This window comes from Doryrhamphus excisus, chromosome 15, assembly GCF_030265055.1.
Source record: "Doryrhamphus excisus isolate RoL2022-K1 chromosome 15, RoL_Dexc_1.0, whole genome shotgun sequence".
In the NCBI taxonomy this organism is placed as follows: Eukaryota; Metazoa; Chordata; class Actinopteri; order Syngnathiformes; family Syngnathidae; genus Doryrhamphus; species Doryrhamphus excisus.
In genome coordinates this window covers 2,052,653-2,074,821 of record NC_080480.1, presented here as the reverse complement: position 1 = coordinate 2,074,821, position 22,169 = coordinate 2,052,653, and the positions used below count along the sequence as shown (strand labels likewise).

General features: G+C 40.1%; 2 protein-coding genes across 4 annotated transcripts in view; one reads left to right on the top strand and one right to left on the bottom strand.

Moving 5' to 3' along the window:
• Positions 1-4,268, top strand: part of baiap2l2a (BAR/IMD domain containing adaptor protein 2 like 2a) — a 66,376-nt gene extending 62,108 nt beyond the window's left edge. For 2 of the 3 annotated variants that reach the window (XM_058048953.1, XM_058048954.1), the window contains 3 exons: positions 871-1,045; positions 2,944-2,984; positions 3,116-4,268. In XM_058048953.1, coding sequence (XP_057904936.1) covers positions 871-1,045; positions 2,944-2,984; positions 3,116-3,197 — 298 coding nt within the window. In that variant the 3' untranslated portion in view covers positions 3,198-4,268. The remainder of the gene's footprint in view (positions 1-870; positions 1,046-2,943; positions 2,985-3,115) is intronic. The other variant, XM_058048955.1, reaches the window with a different exon arrangement.
• A 91-nt stretch (positions 4,269-4,359) lies between these two features.
• Positions 4,360-22,169, bottom strand: part of pvalb6 (parvalbumin 6) — a 46,958-nt gene continuing 29,148 nt past the window's right edge. The window contains exons 3-6 of the mRNA XM_058049751.1: positions 7,919-7,984; positions 7,048-7,180; positions 6,854-6,963; positions 4,360-5,251 (exon numbers count right to left, since the gene is read on the bottom strand). Coding sequence (XP_057905734.1) covers positions 5,226-5,251; positions 6,854-6,963; positions 7,048-7,180; positions 7,919-7,979 — 330 coding nt within the window. The 5' untranslated portion in view covers positions 7,980-7,984 and the 3' untranslated portion in view covers positions 4,360-5,225. The remainder of the gene's footprint in view (positions 5,252-6,853; positions 6,964-7,047; positions 7,181-7,918; positions 7,985-22,169) is intronic.

The following is a 22,169-nucleotide window of genomic DNA, read 5'->3' as shown; positions in this document are numbered from 1 at the left end:
TATATATTTACCACCAGTAGGGGGTGCCAAATTCACTACCCATTCATTTGCAATGGGAAAACTCATTCATTCATTCAATCATTTAATTAATGCGACTCCAAATTGTCCATAGGTATGAATGTGAGTGTGAATGGTTGTTTGTCTATATGTGCCCTGTGATTGGCTGGCCACCAGTCCAGGGTGTACCCCGCCTCTCGTACCGAAGAAGACAGCTGGGATAGGCTCCAGCATACCCCCTCGACCCCCGGTGAGGATAAGCGGTAAAAAAATGAATAAATTAATGAGTTCTCCTATTTTGTGTGGAAGTGGTAACTTTTTGGCTTCTTATTTTGTCTTTCCCCACCCTCTGTCATCTCTGTGTGGAGTTTGCATGTTCTCCCCGTGCATGCGTGGGTTTTCTCCGGGTACTCCGGTTTTCCTCCCACATTCCAAAAACATGCTAGGTTAATTAGCGACTCCAAATTGTCCATAGGTATGAATGTGAGTGTGAATGGTTGTTTGTCTATATGTGCCCTGTGATTGGCTGGCCACCAGTCCAGGGTGTACCCCGCCTCTCGCACCGAAGACAGCTGGGATAGGCTCCAGTATCCCCCTTGTGACCCTTGTGAGGATAAGCGGTAGAAAATGAATGAATCAATGTGTAAAGTCGTGTTATAGGGGTGTTATTTCAAGTCTAAAGGGCTCTAATTATGTCAAAAACAGTATTTAGAATTGCTATAATAACAAATATTCAATTTCTAAATCAGGAATTAGAAAATGAATTTTTTTTTTTTGCCTTTATGAGCGGTCGTGAACCTTTCAAAGATCCGCCTTAACAGGGACAAGAGAACGCTGGAATCCAATAAACACATCCTGGTGTGTATTTCGTAGCTCCAGTGTGCGGGGAAGAACCAACAGCAGCGCGAGTGGCCGCATGGACCCGCCTAGAAACAACACCGCACCCCCGCCCCCGCCACCATTACTACTCCCTCAGCCTCCCAATAAAAAGTCCGAGACGCAAGCAGGCATATCTGACAAGAGGACGGAGTCTTATCCCGAAAAAAAGGTATCACAGTCTCACAGCGTTTATTGATCGGTCTGCTTGAATCAATCAATTACTTCTCTTTGGCTTCTCTTTGGCTTCACAAGCAGTATTACCACACTTTGCCTCGGGGCTTTGTCAGAAGAAGACCATGAACGTCTCGTGTGGGTTTACTAGTCATTAGAAACAATTCATGAATGCCGTATCAGTCTGCTTATGGTAATGGTAATAATGGTAATGGTTTCATTTCATTTGAACATGCATCAGATTACAATTGAGTGCATCCCATAATCAGTTCCCAGTTCCACATGTCCAAAAGGAGTAGGAAGAAGCAAAGCTTATTAAATCCTACCCCTCCATCTGGTACTTTTACAATCAGTAACTGTTACATTTGTTCACTTCCTGCTTTCCATCTTACAGTTTAAGGTTTTTTTGTGTTTTTTGTATTAATTTTTGTGTTTTTTGTATGATTTTTTAATGATTTTTTTAAAGATTTTTTATAATTTTTTATGAATCTTTATGATTTTTATAAGGTTTTATGATTTTTTATGATTTTTTTATGATTTTTTATGATTTTTAAAAAACATTTTTTATGATTTTATGAATTTTTATTTTCTTTTTTTCAGGTTTTTTTGTTTTAGTTTCAAATTTAGTTCTTCCCTGAGAATATGATGATGAAAGATGAGAATGACATACAAAATGCCCCCCCCCACCCCCCCCCACCCAAAAAAAAGAATGATACATTCGGAGACTAACAGATTTTTTTTTTAAATAATGCACATCATGACTGGTTCAAGACCCTTGAACCTTATTGATGACCCTTGACCCTTGTGAAGTTAACAAACTTGGGAAAATCCATTTAGTTTGAAATGTGAATGTTGATATGTTTACTGTTTTTTATTTTTTTTATTATTATCAGTAAAGCGGGTAAAGTCACAAATGTGCAATTTAAACATATTTTTAGATGATATATGAGATGAGAATTGTGCAATATGCAATGTGCTGCTCTGTCCAGCAGGGGCAGTGTGACAAGGTGCTGTTCTCCATGTCACCCCATCCTTCTTTCTGGTGGATGCAGGGTGGAAGCTCCAGCTGTTGACATTGTATGATTGAGGAAGCTGTGTGTGTGTGTGTGTGTGTGTGTGTGTGTTGTTGGAGTCGTCTGCACATTGTTTACTCTTAGTATAGTACATTTTTTAGTATAAAACTAGCATATATACCATATTTTCCGGACTATAAGTGGCACTTTTTTTCATAGGTTGGCTGTTCCTGCAACTTATACTCCAGAGTGACTTTTTTTTTTTTTTTTTTTTTAATTTGGGCAAATATATGAAACATTACAGTGCATTTCTTACATCAATCAAAATATAAATGTCCATTATTTACATAGGTAGATCAGGTCGTTTAGTAAGAAGATGACACTTGTTTAAAAGTTGCATCAAACTATGTATAAAAAATATCAAAAAGTTGTATTAAAGGACACGTGTACCAAAAGATGACTTATAAATGAAAAAAAAAACTGTTCACGTTACATAAACACTGGACACCTTTTCTGTTTGTTGATTTTTTAATGTAGCTGAATAACCATTGTGTTAGCATATCTTACACCTATTAGCATGTTCTATATTTTTTTTATTATTGTTAGAACTTGCCTTCCAATAGACGTAATGTCTGTTTGGGTCAAGTAGTAAAATAAATTTAGGTACTTAGGTATGTTTTTTTTATACCTAATTATGCATTTTTGCGACTTGAGCGACTTATAGTCCAGAAAATACGGTAAATACGGTCGGCCATTGTGCATGCTTTGCAGTGTCCATCACTGGAGTGTGTCCTTGCCAGTTCTGCTGCCCCTTTAGAGTGTGTGTGTGTGTGTGTGTGTGTGTGAGCTCCCCATTCACACCCTTCTCATATGTTTTCTGCAGGGATCCCAACAACAGGCATCAAGACCTGAACTCTTTCCAAAGTAAGTCATCATTCCCGAAATATTCAGTGTTGCCGTCCTAAAATCCTTTATTTAAGGCCTATTTATTTAGGCATTTATGTAACGCAAACTTTTATCTTCTCCTCTTCATGCTTTCGCTTTCTCTTTTAAAGGGGTACCAACCCATTTGCAACGGTGAAGTTGAAGCCGACGTCCACCAACGACAGGTCAGCGCCTCGTCTGTATCGCAAATGACGTATGAAATAATTCACTTCGCCAAAGTGAGACACGAGGATCTCCGGGACCGTATGCGAGCGACCAACAAAACAATCTGTTCGACTTTTCATTGGACCAAGTCGAAGGTATTCATCACGATGATGACGTCGGGATGCTTAATTCATCTCAACTGTCGAGATACTTCACGTAACTTCGTAACTGCAAGGTGTAAATAATGGGTAAGTGTTCTAATGCACACATGCAGATGACCAGTAGGGGGCAATAACACTTTAAAACATTACAAAAAAATTGCTTTTTTAAAAAAAAATAATCAAATAAAAAAATAATTTTTAAAAAGGGACGTTAGATATAAGATGGAGTTTTGTTTATGTTGTCAGTTCTTATCAATTATTAGTTTGTATCCAGTGCCAAATTCTCGATGTAGTCCATGACCTTTGCCCTCCGCTATGCATTTTTTCACCAGTCTAATGTAGTTTTTTTTCCACACAGATACCAATAACTCTATGCTTCTCAATACTGATACCGATAACCGATTTTTCAAAAATATATCAATTTTTTAAAAATGTTGATTTAACTGACGTTTTTACACACCAAGAGATAAGAAACATTGAAACTAATTAGGATTTAACAAATTATTGAGTTGTTCTAATGAACTATGATGACATCACTACTATCCGGAGAACCAGAGTAATAGAGGCTGATGAGCCACCTGGTGTGGCCCAGAAAGGTGCACCATATTCGGGTACATACTCCGAGTACACAGAGGTCTCTGGAAAACCTTTTTTTTTTTTTTTGCACTTTTCGAATGTCTCTTAAAACGATGAATGTTTGTTTACAAAGTGAGCTCAGAGAGACGTTAGGACAAAGCGTTGACGTCACGGGCAGGAAAAAAAAAAAAAAGGAGGGCTTGATTTGCTCACCATGACACAGTATTGGTAATCTTCCCTCATTTGGAGCTTTCTTTTTAAAATAGAGCTATTTTTACTTAACGGATTTAACGGTATGACGTCATAATTATCCCGCACACCTAACAATGACACATCTGGAAGATTGTTGAATATTACATATGTATAATATGATTGGATTTTACAAAGTCTGCTGTAATAATTCCATTATTATTGTACATACAATGGAAGTCATCACCAATAATAAACGAGTCAGCACATACATGAAAATGGTATTCATTTTTACACTGAATATTATAAATCAAGACGTTTTTTGTGCCTGGTTTTATTTGCTCGGGCAGTAAATCGGCCTACAAAAGAAGAGAATCCCGCATTGCCTGTTTGGGTCCTCCGCTGGGGATCCTTAACCCAAATTGAACCTCGGTGTGAATCCAATTGCGCTAATGGCTTCAAAGTACGCTTGTGTTAAATTAGCACAGCACCTCTGCTACATTTGATAATAATATGCTTTGTTTTTATGCATCGCTCTTCAAAAGTGCACGGATTTATGCGTTATGATCTTGCTGTCGAGAAGCAAAACATATAAAAAAATCCGTGAAGTGAGCAAAATAAAAGCGTCAAAGTGAGTCCAGGTTTTTTTCTTATCTTGATTTAATTTATTTGTATTCACAGCTTGACCGCTTTCTTCTTATGGCATGACAGTAATACATCATTACTGGATGGGGGGGATGAATAGAGCGATGATGGGGAAAACTCCAAAGCTAACCAAGGATAAATAAGGGGATGAAGCACAGAGGGAAATGAGGTTATCTCTCTTATAATCGCTTCACGTATCTACTTTGCTTTAAAAGGCAAGGTCTATTCCTGCAGGCATGTTTTATCTCTATACATAAGCGGAAACAAGAACAGTTTGTATAAAAAGGATAACATGGGAGGAATGAATGAATGAATGAATGAATGGCTGGGGGGCCTTTTTAAGTGTTTGTGTTTGTGTATTGTTTGTCTATTTATGTATGTGTGTGTGTTTGGAGGTGTATTGTGTAGTCAAATGTGTGTGTGTGTGTGTGTGTGTGTGTGGAGGGTGGGGGGGGCGCGTGGGTTTTCAGGATGCGGCGATGGTCTTCGAGTCGGCCAATCATGACTACTCTCTCACGAGGGCGGTGAACTCTAAAAGAGGGAACACAATTCATCAGGGCAGATTTGGAACACTTTGATTGTCCTCTTAATGTTAAGTTTCTATTATGAATATTTATATTTAATAATTATGAAAATAGGCATGGGCCTTTCAAATTAAATCACTATAACCTCAGCAAACTTTTTTTTTTTTTAGAGGATTTTACAATACACACACTCACATAGCACAATCAGAGTTGCGCAACGCTTGCATATGACTCACGGGGAAATTACTGGGTGATATTACATGTTTAGAGATAACATAGTTAAGTGTTGTCAGCGTAACTGCTTCTCACATAGGCCTTTACAATACGGACACTCACGTAGCACAATCAGAGTAGCGCAACACTTGCATATGACTCAGTGGAAAATTACTGGGTGATGTTATGTATGTCTAGAGATAACATAGTTAAGTGTTGTCAACGTAACTGCTTCTCATAGAGAACTTTACAATACGGGACACTCACGTAGCACAATCAGAGTTGCGCAACACTTACATATGACTCAAGGGAAAATAATGTTTAGAGATAACATAGTTAAGTGTTGTCAGCGTAACTGCTTCTCACATAGGCCTTTACAATACGGACACTCACGTAGCACAATCAGAGTAGCGCAACACTTGCATATGACTCAGTGGAAAATTACTGGGTGATGTTATGTATGTCTAGAGATAACATAGTTAAGTGTTGTCAGCGTAAGTGCTTCTCATAGAGAACTTTACAATACGGGACACTCACGTAGCACAATCAGAGTTGCGCAACACTTACATATGACTCAAGGGAAAATTATGTTTAGAGATAACATAGTTAAGTGTTGTCAGCGTAACTGCTTCTCACATAGGCCTTTACAATACCGACACTCACGTAGCACAATCAGAGTGGCGCCAAACTTCCATATGACTCGATGAAAAATTACTGGGTGATGTTACATGTCTAGAGATAACATAGTTAAGTGTTGTCAGCGTAAGTGCTTCTCATAGAGAACTTTACAATACGGGACACTCACGTAGCACAATCAGAGTCACGCAAAACTTCCGTATGAGTCGATAAAAAATACAGAGTGATATTACATGTTTAGAGATAACATAGTTAAGCGTGTAATTGCTCCTCATCGAGGATTTTACAATACGGACACTCACATAGCACAATCAGAGTCGTGCAAAACTTCCATATAACTTGATGAAAAATATAGAGTGATGTTACATGTTTAGAGACAACATAGTTAAGCGCGTAATTAGACCTCATCGAGGCTTTTACAATACGGACACTCACATAGCACAATCAGATTCGCGCAAAACTTCCATATAACTTGATGAAAAATGTAGAGTGATGTTACATGTTTAGAGACAGCATAGTTAAGCGTGTAATTGCTCCGCATCTAGGCTTTTGTAATACGGACACTCACATAGCACAATCAGAGTTGCTCAAAACTTCCATATAACTCGATAAAAACTACAGAGTGATGTTACATGTTTAGAGATAACATAGTTAAGCGTGTAATTGCTCCTCATCGAGGATTTTACAATACAGACACTCACATAGCACAACCTGAGTAGTGCAACTATTGCTATCATAATTTGTGTTGAACGTTGTTTACCATCAACTCCAATCTTGCCGTCCCCGTCCTTGTCGGCTGCGTGTAAAAATGTTTTGGTTTCCTTATCTGTCAGGTCTCTGCCGTCTTTGGCAAACCCCTTCAGGACAAACCTAGCCAGAAGAACACATGCGGGGTTACTGCGGTGTTACGCTATTTGTGGTCCCTACTGAGTTCGCCGTTCATGCTTCCCTTACTTGAGCTCCTCCTCTTCTATATAGCCACTGTTGTCAGCATCCATCACCTTGAAGACCTTCTTCACATCCTCAGAAGACTTGTTCTTCAGGCCTATCATCTCGAAAAACTTCTTATGGTCGAAAGAGTCAGCCACTGGCATAGACAGAACATATATTACAGTATATTCATCATCACTATATATGTAGTTTGAGTTTGCCAGAATAAATTATGAATTATGAGTATTATTTTAATTAAATTGCGTATTTATATTAGTAAGAATAATAGGAGACCATAGTACATTTTTAAGTATTTTATTTTATAATTTTATTATTTTATTTTTATTTGAAATATGATTGTAGAACATAACACAGAAAATATGTATTTTTATTTTATAATTTTATTATTATTTTTATTAATAAATTAATTATTATTTTTATTAATTAATTTAAATAATGAATTTATTAATTAATTTTGTATTAATTTTATTATTTTTCTCTACATAATTTCCAGTGCTGGTGGCACGGTGGTCGAGTGGTTAGCGTGCAAACCTCACAGCTAGTAGACCAGGGTTCAATTCCACCCTCGGCCATCTCTGTGTGGAGTATGCGTGTTCTCCCGGTTTACTCCGGGTACTCCAATTTCCTCCCACATTCCAAAAAAAAACCATGCTAGGTTAATTAGCGACTCCAAATTGTCCATAGGTATGAATGTGAGTGTGAATGGTTGTTTGTCTATATGTGCCCTGTGATTGGCTGGCCACCAGTCCAGGGTGTACCCCGCCTCTCGCCCGAACAGAAAAAAGCATTACACAATATGAAATAAAAGAATACACGTCTTGGTATATGTACTCTAATCAGTAAAATGTCTCTGTTTTCCTATGTTTTGTCTTACCTGCGAATGCATCTAGTGCTTTCTTGATGTCATCGCCATTGAGGATGCTGTTCATCGCCATTTTGGCTGTTGGGAAAAAGAGAAAGAGACGTGAGGTTAAAATTAAGGTCAACAAGATTCCCGTACCGTATTACACCGATGACACTGTAGAATCGGAGCAGGAAACATATGAGACGGCCAATGAGACGCAAGGATACTGAGGCCGGAGGGTTTGAGGAAGTGGTTTTTTTTTTTTTGGAGTAAAAAGCAAGTATGAACGAGTCAAGGGAGGAGGCGCAGATGGCAGCCAACACGGTATATATAACATTTTATTTGTGCCGTATCATGGAGATGTTACAGACGAAAGCAGGACTGGAGGGGGGGGGGGGGGATGGAGGGGGGGGGGACCGGAGGCCAAGTCAGCAGGGATTTAACAGACCATCTGAGTCTTCAGCTGTCTCCGAAATACCAAATGTGTCTTCGCTTCCCCCAGTCCTGAATGTTCTTTACTAGTCCCAGTGAAAGGTGAGCGCCGCCCATGTGACTCAATCTGATTGGCTCTTATGAAGTTGCCACCCTTCCTTGATTGACAGACGCCCTCGTCTCCTTAATAAGCTTCAACAACAAAGCTTCCAATAGAAGTAAAACTGGACACAAAATCAATAACCTGGAGTGGAATTGGAAGAAAAACGCATAGGACAGAATGTGGTTGTATGCTCTGTATGTTTTATAAACAGTCAAATTATGCTACAGTCATAATACACCTCAATAATACATTGAATGTTGAATATGTTTTTTAACATTATTAGATCCCTCTAGACATGAAATAATAACATTTACAATCATATTAGCCAATATAGGAGACATAACTCTTTCATAATTCATTCATTCATTTTCTAATTCCTGATTTAGAAACGGAATATTTGTTATTAGAGCAATTTTAAATACTGTTTTTGACATAATTAGAGCCCTTTAGACTTGAAATAACACCCCTATAACACCACTTTACACATTAATTCATTCATTTTCTACCGCTTATCCTCACGAGGGTCGCTGGAGGGGTGCTGGAGCCTATCCCAGCCGTCTTCGGGGCGAGAGGCAGGCGGGGTACACCCTGGACTGGTTGCCAGCCAATCACAGGGCACATATATACAAACAACCATTCACACTCACATTCATACCTATGGACAATTTGGAGTCGCTAATAAACCTAGCAGGTTTTTTTTGGAATGTGGGAGGAAACCGGCGTACCCGGAGAAAACCCACGCATGCACGGGGAGAACATGCAAACTCCACACAGAGATGGCCGAGGGTGGGGAAAGACAAAATAAGAAGCCAAAAAGTTACCACTTCCACACAAAATAGGAGGAGAACTCATTCATTCATTCATTTTCTACCGCTTATCCTCACGAGGGTTGTGAGGGGTGCTGGAGCCTATCCCAGCTGTCTTTGGGGGCGAGAGGCGGGGTACACCCTGGACTGGTGGCCAGCCAATCACAGGGCACATATAGACAAACAACCATTCACACTCACATTCATACCTATGGACAATTTGGAGTCACTAATTAACCTACAAAAACATGCTAGGTTAATTAGCCACTCCAAATTGTCCATAGGTATGAATGTGAGTGTGAATGGTTGTTTGTCTATATGTGCCCTGTGATTGGCTGGCCACCCAGTCATTATTGAGCCACCAGAGGCCGGGTCAGGGTCGTGGGCGCTGTCCATGGTGCTGAAATGACTACTCTTGTTCTCTTGTCTCACTGTTTCTATCTCATCTATATATTATCTGTGTGAGTGTGAATGGTTGTTTGTCTATATGTACCCTGTGATTGGCTGGCCACCAGTCCAGGGTGTACCCCGCCTCTCGCCCCCAAAGACAGCTGGGATAGGCTCCAGCACCCCTCCAGCGACCCTCGTGGGGAAAAAAAACGGTAGAAAATGAATGAATAAATAAACGATGCGGAACATGACGAGGGACGATTGTAAATTCAGCATTGGAATTAACTGTTGTGGCTGTAGGCAACCTCCTGATGTAGTTTCTAATGAACACAAAATGGCCTCCAAGTGCATGCGCTTTAGCATTTCTGCTTTTTAAGCTAGCCGCAGTGTTTGCTGCTGATGGCAATTCCAACATCGGTCCTGTTGCTGCCGTGTTGTGTTATTATCCTTTGCAATAAACGGTCATGTGATCAAAGAGGGCTATGGTTCCCTTTCCGTTCAGTGTTCAACTTCCATCCAACGCTGCTCAACATTTACACTAATTAATCATCACATTCGGGAATCAAGGTGACCCCCATTTGATGTGCTTTGTAGGCGTTCCCAGTTCCCAGCCGGTGATGTACGATCTTCCTCGGGAGTTGGAGCGTTATCAGTTTCAGTGACACCGACCCCCGCGCGCGCACGGATCAATAGCGAACAGTACTTAACTTCTGCGGCCACACAAGCCAATCTTTTATTATTACCAGCGCTAGCTCCTTTTGTCGACCTTTAGCACAAAGCCGTCCGTTGGGAAAAGAAGCAATTCACGGCGGAAACGGAGAGGATAAGATTGATTTGCTGAGATACAGAAAGTCACTGTGCTCTCAGTGGAATTGGGTAAAGTCTATTGTTATTTGTTTGTGAAAGGAGCGCAGGAAGGTCTCGTACCGTCCCGGTAATCTGTTGGCTGTTTGGTGATTGGTTCAACTCCACGGGGTTTGTGTTACACTTGAGCTGGATGACTCCATGCAATGGGTGGCATCAAAGTACCAAAGAGTAATACTTTGCCACTTTTCACAAATATATGTAGTATTAAATCAAATTTAAATAAATTAAATTAATTAAATAAATTAAAAAAAAAAAATTTTCATGGTTGAGGACCTTTTTTATGGTAATGGTAATTGTTTAATTTCATTTGAACATGCATCATATTACAATTGAGTGCCATCCCATAATCAGTTCCCAGTTCCACATGTCCAAAAGGAGTAGGAAGAAGCAAAGCTTATTAAATCCTACCCCTCCATCTGGTACTTTTACAATCAGTACAACTGTTACATTTGTTCACTTCCTGCTTTCCTAATATAATTTTGATTTATTTTAATTTTATTTAATTTTTTAAAAACTTAATTTAATGGTTGAATTTCATTTGAACATGCATCAGATTATAATTGAGTGCCATCCCATAATCAGTTCACAGTTCCACATGTCCAAAAGGAGTAGGAAGAAGCAAAGCTTATTAAATCCTATCCCTCCATCTGGTACTTTTACAATCAGTAACTGTTACATTTGTTCACTTCCTGCTTTCCATAATACGGTTTAAGGTTTTTGTGTGTTTTTTGTATTAATTTTTGTGTTTTTTGTATGATTTTTTATAAATTTTTATGAATTTTTATGCATTTTTATGAATTTTATAAATTTTTATGAATATTTATTTCATTTTATTTTTCAATTTTTATTTGTTTTAGTTTCAAATTTAGTTCTTCCCTGAGAATATGATGATGAAAGATGAGAATGACATACAAAATGGTCAACCCCCCCCACACTTTAGCTTGACTTCATGTCCTTGCCTAGATATCACACAAAAAAAAAACAAAGACAACAATCAATTCCCTCGTGCACTGTCCAAGTGGGTCGAAAGACTTGGATATTTGCATCATTGATCCACAAATGACCTTTAATAATTGAAGGTAATGAAAGCTATCGCTTGATGTCAACTGACATGCATGCACACACACAGTATGTAAGCCCCAGTGTGTGTGGGTTTTTTTTTTTTTTTTAGGGGGGGGTGGAAGAGTGTATTGGATAAGAAGTGCAGCGGCCTGAGGACAGTGCAGCCGTTATCGCCGCTGTCCACTGTCTAATCCTCTGGCAGGTACAGGACGGGATAGCTTAACCACACACTTACAGCTTGGCAATCACAATATTGTCTTTCTGTGTGTGTGTGTGTGTGTGTGTGTTTATATGAGTTAATACTGATGCAGGGGCTACACAACCGTAAATGTAATGTTGTCATTGTAAAACTCAATAAATGTATAACTTTGTTTTATGTATGTAGTAGCTTGTGAAGTAGGCAAAAATGAGACTTTTTATCCCCCTTGCTAACAAGCCCATTATTGTGTATCAATGCTACAATGTCACCTTATAGCCTTCTAATTTAAAGGTGATTTATTCCACCATAAATTCAAGTAATGGACAAATGGCTCGATACATAAAGAGGGTTGGGTGCTATGACTGAAGGAAGACCTTTAGGGATATTCGGAATGATTATACTCGGTGTATTATAAGTTATTTATAGGTTTGTCCAACTTCATTTAGAGGTAAAAACAACATGAAAACCAGAGAGCTGTCTGTGCATGAAAATAATAAATTTTAGAGAATAAGTAATTTTAGAGAAGATGGAAAATGAATCAGAAGCATCGCACATACATTGGTTTATAGCCAGTAAAAGCATTTTAAGTGAAAGTGAAAGTGAAAGAAACAGACAGCTAGACCAGAGGTGTCTTTTTCCACCATAATATTTTCTAAAGCAAAAAAAAAAACAAAAAACAAAAACGTCATTTCAGCTTTGTGACATAAAAGAAATTATACTAAAATTACATTTATTATTTATATAATTTTTTAAAAATATTTTGACTTTATTTCTGTAAAAGTACAGCTGTTTTTTTTCAATTTCTGCAGTTTTTTCTCCCCCAACTATTTCATTTCAACTTTCCACTTGCTATTTTTTTTCTAATAATTGAGTTTATTCCCATATAAGTTTTTCCCCAACCTAATTTTTCCCAAAAATTAAAATTATTTTATTCTTTGCTTTTTTGTTTTTTTTTGTACCTTTTAAGTAATATATTAAAATGTTATCCATATGCTACCAAAATGCAATTTCTTTCTTATTTTTTTTTCTTTTTTAATTGTAAAAGTACTGATTTTCCCGTTTCTACTGCTGTTGTTTTTTATAATTATATTTTTTTGAAAAAAAATTTTGTAAAAAAAAATTTGTAATTTTTTTTTGTCACCCCTGAGGTTACCAATGTTTTAATGACGCATTCAAAGACAAAACTTTGTGTTATCGGTTGCCGAACCTTATTGTTATTAATTATTAGTATCAACATTTCATCTTTTGATCCTTATTTCCCATCGTTGTGGTTTTTTTTGTGGTCGTTTTTGTTGTTGAACTGGAACCAGGAAGTTGCCAGGATTGAACTCCACAACCAAAAGAAAATATGAAATTGCTAATCCCTTACATCCTGTTGCTAACGGAGTACCCCCCCACTTCTTCCCCCCACCTGACATATTTGCATGTAACATTAACAAACAAATTAAGGCTGCAAATGATTTTAATAACTCAGTGTAAGTCATAAATACTTTGTTATGACGAGTGAAATGAAATATCATTAGCCGTAATCATAATAATTGAAGCCAGTGAATATTCATGCCGCCTTTCCATCTATTTATTCTATTTATTAAATCTGCATTCATCCATAAATTCATGAATGAATTCTCAGGGGCAAAGCAACAAGTTAGATTTCATCAACGTTTTTTTTTTTTTTTTACAAAGTTTGGTTGCCCCGCAGCACAGCTGTTAGAGCGCACCCCAATCTCATTACGTGTAATTAAAAGGTGACCTTGAAATAAATCACAAGTAAGCCCCGAAGACGTCGTCGCCGCTCGCCGTTTTTGCAAGCGAACCTCGGCTATCACAAAGTAATTACCTGGTTGAGATGTTGTCTTTGTATCTAAATGTGATCTCTTCCTGCAGACGAGTCAATCCAGGGAGTTAAAATCATGGGTGCGCTTCTTTTATTTAGCTTCATCTCCGGTATATTTACTCATCTGTCGCTGCTTTTTAATAGCGACAAAGATTCATCGGCGTGTTATCTGACGGACGAAAATAGGCTACTTTGTTGCAGTGCATGTTGAATCTTGCTGTAGTTTGAATTAACGTAATTAATATATTTTATGTCGTTAGCTTCAACTGCGGTATATTTACTCATCTATCGCTGCTTTTAATAGCGATTTTGTGATCAAAATACATTAAGAACACAGGTGGACTAATGCAGTGTATTAATAATGCCATAACGCCATGCTAGCTCCATGTTAGCTGCATGTTAGCGCTATGCTAGCGTCATGTCAGCTCCATTTTAGTGACATATTAGCGCCATGTTAGCTCCATGTTAGCGCCATGTTAGCGCCATGTTAGCTCCATGTTAGCGCCATGTTAGCGCCATGCTCACGCCATGTTAGCGCCATGCTAGCGCCATGTCAGCTCCATGTCAGCGCCATGTCAGCGCCATGTTAGCTTCATGTTAGCTCCATGTTAGCGCCATGTTAGCTCCATGTTAGCTCCATGTTAGCTCCATGTTAGCGCCATGTTAGCGCCATGTTAGCTCCATGTTAGTGCCATGTTAGCACCATGTTAGCGCCATGTTAGCGCCATGTTTGCTCCATGTTTGCTCCATGTTAGCGCCATGTTAGCGCCATGTTAGCGCCATGTTAGTGCCATGTTAGCTCCATGTTAGCTCCATGTTAGCGCCATGTTAGTGCCATGTTAGCTCCATGTTAGCGCCATGTCAGCGCCATGTCAGCGCTATGTTAGCGCCATGTTAGCTCCATGTCAGCGCCATGTCAGTGACAAGTTAGCGCCATGTCAGCTCCATGTTAGCGCCATGCTCACGCCATTTTAGCGCCATGCTAGCGCCATGTCAGCTCCATGTCAGCGCCATGTCAGCACCATGTTAGCTTCATGTTAGCTTCATGTTAGCTTCACATTAGCGCCATGTTAGCGCCATGTTAGTGCCATGTCAGCTCCATGTCAGCTCCATGTCAGCGCCATGTTAGCGCCATATTAGCTCCATGTTAGCGCCATGTTAGCGCCATGTTAGCTCCATGTTAGCACCATGTTAGCTCCAAGTTAGCGCCATTTAAACACAACTTAACAGACGTTTGAATTCAAATGTGTGTCCAGTGGTGGTGATTAGCTTAAGAAACAGGGTTAGCATTATCCTATGCCCGTTCATAAGCATCAAACATAAGACGTCACCAGCGTCAGTCACTCTTGCATTGTTATGCCCATCCTTGTCTCGCCCTTCCTTCCTGCCTCCTTCCGTCCGTTCGATTTCTCCACCTAATTTTCTCACCCCGCCCGCCCAAGGGACCTCTCTCTGTCCTCTAATCCCCCTGTGAGATGATTAACCCCCCGTACCCCCCCACTCCAACCCCTCAGCTGCCACCGCTCTCTTTTTTTTAACAGCCTTTGTCAGTCTCATTTCTTTGGACTTTTAATTGTCACTTTCTCTTTTCATTTAATGATTGCCTGAATGTGTTTAGCATCTCGGGTGACATATTAAATCCGCCTTGTGTGTTTTCTCTCTCTTCTGCTTCCATCCATTAGCGCTGCTGCTTATCACACCTACTTGCAATTTATTGCCGCTAATTAACTTCATATGCATTCCTGGGGAGATGCGGATGAGGAAACACTATTTTACTCTTCTTCTTCTTCTTCCCGCTTACGACATGCTCAAGTCTCCCTTTAGAGTGTAACCTGTTGAATCTCACAATAAAGGTGAAAGGTCATTTCCTTATCTTTTTTTCTTGTTGTTCTATCAAAGCAGCATCGACTAACCTTTAGTTCTAAAGGCCATTTTAAAGGCGACTGTGTCCATGCAAAGACTGGCGAGCACTACAGCTGTGTGCATGTCGGGAATTTTTAGACATAGCAGCGTAGACAACCACAATGTATCCCACTCGGCAGCCTCTATAAGCTCGGAGACTAAATCAGGGGTGTCCAAAGTCAGGACCATTTTTGTTCTCATGAGAATTATTTGCTTAGTCAGCTCAATGGGTAAATTCATTCATTCATTTTCTACCGCTTTGTCCTCACAAGGGTCGCTGGGGGTGCTGGAGTCTATCCCAGCTGTCTTCTTCGGGCGAGAGGCGGGGTACACCCTGGACTGGTGGCCAGCCAATCACAGGGCACATATAGACAAACAACCATTCACACTCACATTCATACCTATGGACAATTTGGAGTCGCTAATTAACCTAGCATGTTTTTTTTGGAATGTGGGAGGAAACCGGAGTACCCGGAGAAAACCCACGCATGCACGGGGAGAACATGCAAACTCCACACAGAGATGGCCGAGGGTGGGGAAAGACAAAATAAGAAGCCAAAAAGTTACCACTTCCACACAAAATAGGAGGAAAACTCATTCATTCATTCATTTTCTACCGCTTATCCTCACGGGGAGTTGATGGAGCCTATCCCAGCTGTCTTCTTCGGGCGAGAGGCGGGGTACACCCTGGACTGGTGGCCAGCCAATCACAGGGCACATATAGACAAACAACCATTCACACTCACATTCATACCTATGGACAATTTGGAGTCGCTAATTAACCTAGCATGTTTTTGGAATGTGGGAGGAAACCGGAGTACCCGGAGAAAACCCACGCATGCACGGGGAGAACATGCAAACTCCACACAGAGATGGCCGAGGGTGGAATTGAACCCGGGTCTCCTCGCTGTGAGGCCTGCACGTTAACGTTTATGACCTTCCAAATAGACTTTTTAACATTAGAGCCCTCCTGACATGAAATAGCATCCCTATAGTCACCTTTACTCTTCTATGACCAAATATAGTAACATTACCGACACCTTTACATTGAACCCTGGTCGCCTAGCTGTGAGGTCTGTGCGCTAACCACTTGACCGCCGTGCCGCCCAGTATGAATGTGACAAGATATAATAACAGTAATATGTGCAGTAGTTATTGGGGGGATTTTTTGGGGGGGCAGAGTTCAGCAAGGGGGGTGCGAGTAGTGGAAAGGGGTGGGGCAATGGGTGGCAGAGTTCAACAAGGAGAACCTGGTGGTTCTTGTTGGTAAGCTCCTATAGCGCCTCCCTGAGGGTAGGAGGGCAAACAGTCTGTGTGCCGGGTGGTAGGAGCCCTTAGCAATTTGGTAATGGTAATGGTAATGGTAATGGTTTAATTTCATTTGAACATGCATCAGATTACAATTGAGTGCCATCCCATAATAAGTTCCCAGTTCCACATGTCCGAAAGGAGTAGGAAGAAGCAAAGCTTATTAAATCCTACCCCTCCATCTGGTACTTTTACAATCAGTAACTTTCCTAATATAATTTTAATTTATTTTTATTTTATTTTATTTAGATTTTTTTTATTTCACTTAATTTTTATTAATTTATTTTATTTAATTTTTGTTTATCAAGAAAGACAGTTCAAATTATAAATGCTGGTGCATTTTTTTTTATTGGTTCGATTCCCTATGCCGTAAAGATAAATAATTATATTTAAACACAATAGAATTTTTAAACAAATGATAAATCATGTAGAATATTTTAACAAAATTATGAATGGTTTTATTTTATTTGATTTATCAGTAACTGTAACATTTGTTCACTTCCTGCTTTCCATAATATTTTTTTTTTGTTTTGTTTTTTTTAAATAATGTACCTCGTATCGAAGACAACGCTTCCTGTAGGCAGGAAGTGAGTCCTCCGGCAATGCGTTGGACAGATTTCACTACTTTTTTTGCAAAATGGAATCAAACACAATGATACCGACCGACTTGTTTGCCATATTACCTCGACTCCTCTACTCCATATTGTATGTGACACATTCATACAAACGTATCAGAAAAGCCACCAGGGACCCTGAGGTGTCCCTTTTCGTTGCTCTCTGACAAGGCGACAGGAAGATGACGTAGTGACAGGCGATGATGATGATGATAATGATGATGATGATGAAAGACGGAGAATTAAAAGAGGAATGACAGAAAAGAGATGAAAAGCATCGCGAGTTGACGTGGAGGAGAAAAGTAGAAAGGCAAAGAGATGCGCTTTGGGGCCCGGAGGTCAGTGTTAGATCCCTCCATGGAATGCTAGATGAGGCACTGGAGAGACCAGGGAAGTGAAATTAGTGTGGGGGGGGGGGGGGGGCTGACAAATCTAAATAACCAATGAGATTTGCTGTTCATTAGACAAGGCAAAGTATCACGGGAGATAAAAAAGCTAAAGACGACAACGAGGAAGCCTTTCATGGCTGGTCTCCATTTCCACATGAATGGCGCCATCACATACTTAATCAACACGATCGCTTTGTAAATCGCTAAACAACATCCTAATTCCAGTCCCAGTCGTCCGAACGTTTTGGCAATTGTTTCATCATGATGTCCGCGTCGCCATCAGCGGAAAAGGTTATGCTTTGAGTTGATTACCGACGGGACTCCGGCGCACGTTGTTACAAATACGGGTGTTGATTCGATGCGCTGATTGGCATACTAATGCTGGGAGTCGCAGCCACGTCGGGCGGAAGCGTGCGCCCATTGTCTGCCAGTGGGGGCTGGCTTAGCGGTCAAGCAATTTATCACAGCTGCTATTTTTAGTCGCAGAAACAAGCGCGGAGGCGCGGTGGACATGTTTGCTAATTTCTAACAATTGACTTCTTAATGTTTTTTTGTTTTTTTCACGATATAAATTACCGATGTTAGTTTGGTACGCTGGTTTTAATAGACTGGCTGATTGATGGGAATGCCGGCTCATAATCCATCCGTATTATAAAGATACAATCTGGCAACTTTGACGGAATATTGATTTTTTTTTTTTGTGTGGAGTCGTCTTACATTCGGTAAAGAGATTTAGCATCTTCTCCTGAAAAACGAGTCGGAGCTTTTCATCTAGGTGCAGCCCAACCGACGCAGAGGCGACTCGGACCCGACAGATCTCCGGGCCCCAGACGTTGAGGTGTGGCGCACCTTTTTTTGAACACTTCACCTCTGCCTAAGGTAAGGACTAAAAATCAAATATTCGTCAACCTGTTCAAATTCTTCACAGCTTGCTCGTTTTAATGATATACCCAATTTTCTGGACTATAAGTCTCTCCAGAAAATAAGTCGCACAAGGCCAAAAATGCATAATTAGGTAGAAAAAAACATACATAAGTCGGTGTCCGGCAACACCCGGCAACCCAACAGTAACATACTGTATATAGTTTTATAAAATAATGTATTTTTTTATATTATATATTTTCAAATTTTGCATCACTGCTCTTCATTCTGTAGCAGATAAATAAATCGACATGATCATTCGCGACCATGTTTTGAAGCCGTGATCAATAAGAACTTGTGGTGTAGCTGTGTTCGTTAGCAAGGAACTACAGCGTCAACCCCTGATGATGTCATAGATGGGCGACGGTGCTGGGAGACATTGACTTCCCATTCCAGTTAAGAGCATGCTAACATGATGCTAACGTTCTGTGATATAAATACATTAAAAGCATATTTTCTGGACTATAAGTCGCTCCGGAGTATAAGTCGCACAAGGCTAAAAATGCATAATTAGGTTAAAAAAAAAAAACATATATAAGTCGCACTGGAGTATAAGTCGCACAAGGCCAAAAATGCATAATTAGGTAAAAAAAAAACATATATAAGTCGCACTGGAGTATAAGTCGCACAAGGCCAAAAATGCATAATTAGGTAAAAAAAACATATAAGTCGCACAAGGCCAAAAATGCATAATTAGGTAAAAAAAAAAAAAAACATATATAAGTCGCACTGGAGTATAAGTCGCACAAGGCCAAAAATGCATAATTAGGTAAAAAAAAAAAACATATATAAGTCACACTGGAGTATAAGTCGCACAAGGCCAAAAATGCATAATTAGGTAAAAAAAAAACATATATAAGTCGCACTGGAGTATAAGTCGCACAAGGCCAAAAATGCATAATTAGGTAGAAAAAACATATATAAGTCGCACCGGAGTATAAGTCGCACAAGGCCAAAAATACATAATTAGGTTAAAAAAAAAAAACATATATAAGTCGCACTGGAGTATAAGTCGCACAAGGCCAAAAATGCATAATTAGGTAGAAAAAACATATATAAGTCGCACCGGAGTATAAGTCGCACAAGGCCAAAAATGCATAATTAGGTTAAAAAAAAAAAACATATATAAGTCGCACTGGAGTATAAGTCGCACAAGGCCAAAAATGCATAATTAGGTAAAAAAAAAACATATATAAGTCGCACTGGAGTATAAGTCGCATTTTTGCGAATAATTTATTTTCCAAACTACTTGACCAAAACAGACATTACGTCCTCTTGGAAGGCAAGTTTTAACAATAATAAAATAATAGATAACATGCTAATAGGTGTAAGATATGCTAACACAAAAAAATAAACATAAACAGAAAAGGTGTCCAGTGTTTATGTAAATAAACACTTTTTTCATTTGTAAGTCGCTCTGGAGTATAAGTCGCAGGAACAGCCAACCTATGAAAAAAGTGCGACTTATTTTTCGGAAAGTACGTTATTACATAGTACATATTAAAATGCGTGACCAGCATTCCTGACATGACCATCTTAGGTCTGATACCCCGATATTCCCGCATTAGCCTGGAATCCCTCCATGCATGTCCGTCAGTCAGCCCCCCCCCACCACGACGTGTTGTCGTTCTTTTATTAATCAGGTTGCCATGACCTCCAAGCAAATGCAGCACATTACAAATACATTAGAGCCATAACGAGGAAAGGAGAAATCACCTTGTTCGCTCCACTCCTGCAGATGTGCCCTTTATGCACACTTTATTCTTCACTCATTGCTTTATTAGCACATATTAACCAGTGAACATGTGAGTGCGTCCGCCATGTTACATCTTCGTGTCCTTTCTTATTGCATTCAAGGCCGCGGGGAAGGATTCTTGTCTAGTGCGCAAGGAAGAAAGGAAGGGCCGATATCATCAATCAGTTAGATTAATTAAAATGAAATAAGGCTACCGTGTGTGTGTGTGTGTGTGTGTGTGTGTGTGTGTGCCACAGCGCTCTATTTGACAGTTTAATAGACAGATAAAACTAAGACGCCCTGCAGTAAAGATTATTATCATGGCTATTTAATGGCTTTCAGGAGAGTCCACTTATTTCAACGTGTTTAGTGTGCAGTTCGGCGGTCGTGTGGTTAGCGCACAGACCTCACAGCTAGGAGACCCGGGTTCAATTCCACCCTCGGCCATCTCTGTGTGGAGTTTGCATGTTCTTTTCCCCCGGGTACTCCGGTTTCCTCCCACATTCCAAAAACATGCTAGGTTAATTAGCGATTACCAAATTGTCCATAGGTATGAATGTGAGTATGAATGGTTGTTTGTCTATATGTGCCCTATGATTGGCTGGCCACCAGTCCAGGTCGTACCCCGCCTCTCGCCCAAAGAAAACAGCTGGGATAGGCTCCAGCACCCCCCGTGACCCTCGTGTGGATAAGCGGTAGAAAATGAATGAATGAATGAGTTCTCCTCCTATTTTGTGTGGAAGTGGTAACTTTGTGGCTTCTTATTTTGTCTTTCCCCACCCTCGGTCATGTCTGTGTGGAGTTTGCATGTTCTCCCCGTGCATGCGTGGGTTTTCTCCGGGTACTCCGGTTTCCTCCCACATTCCAAAAACATGCTAGGTTAATTAGCGACTCCAAATTGTCCATAGGTATGAATGTGAGTGTGAATGGTTGTTTGTCTATATGTGCCCTGTGATTGGCTGGCCACCAGTCCAGGGTGTACCCCGCCTCTCGCCCAAAGAAGACAGCTGGGATAGGCTCCAGCACCCCCCGTGACCCTCGTGAGGATAAGCAGTAGAAAATGAATGAATGAATGAGTTCTCCTCCTATTTTGTGTGGAAGTGGTAACTTTGTGGCTTCTTATTTTGTCTTTCCCCACCCTCGGTCATGTCTGTGTGGAGTTTGCATGTTTTCCCCGTGCATGCGTGGGTTTTCTCCGGGTACTCCGGTTTCCTCCCACATTCCAAAAACATGCTAGGTTAATTAGCGACTCCAAATTGTCCATATTGCTTTGTGATTCTGTGAATTAGTGAACATATTGAGTGCGAAAGAGACGAAAATCAGCACTCGTGCTCGTTGGATGAGTTTTTGATTAGCTTGCAAGGTTGAGGCGGCGATTGAAAATGGTACGACTCTCAGTTGCGGTTTGATTTTTGGCTCAGGTTCTCTTTTTAAAGAAACACCGCAGTTTGACGCCGGCTACATCTACTACGGATACAGTACGACTAAAGCAGCAACTCATTATTTTCTGTACCAACCGTACCGTCCGAGCCAAGCGATGACAACATGGACCGTATGTTGAACATTTCTTGTGTATGTATGTGTGTGTGTGTGTGTGTGTGTGTGTGTGGATACACACACTACAGCTGTACGTGACACGGTGAAAGGCTATAATTAAGTGAAGTTAATGCACTTGAATCTGCCGCGCATCGATCTTCTTCCCGCTAATGTCCCAAGGCG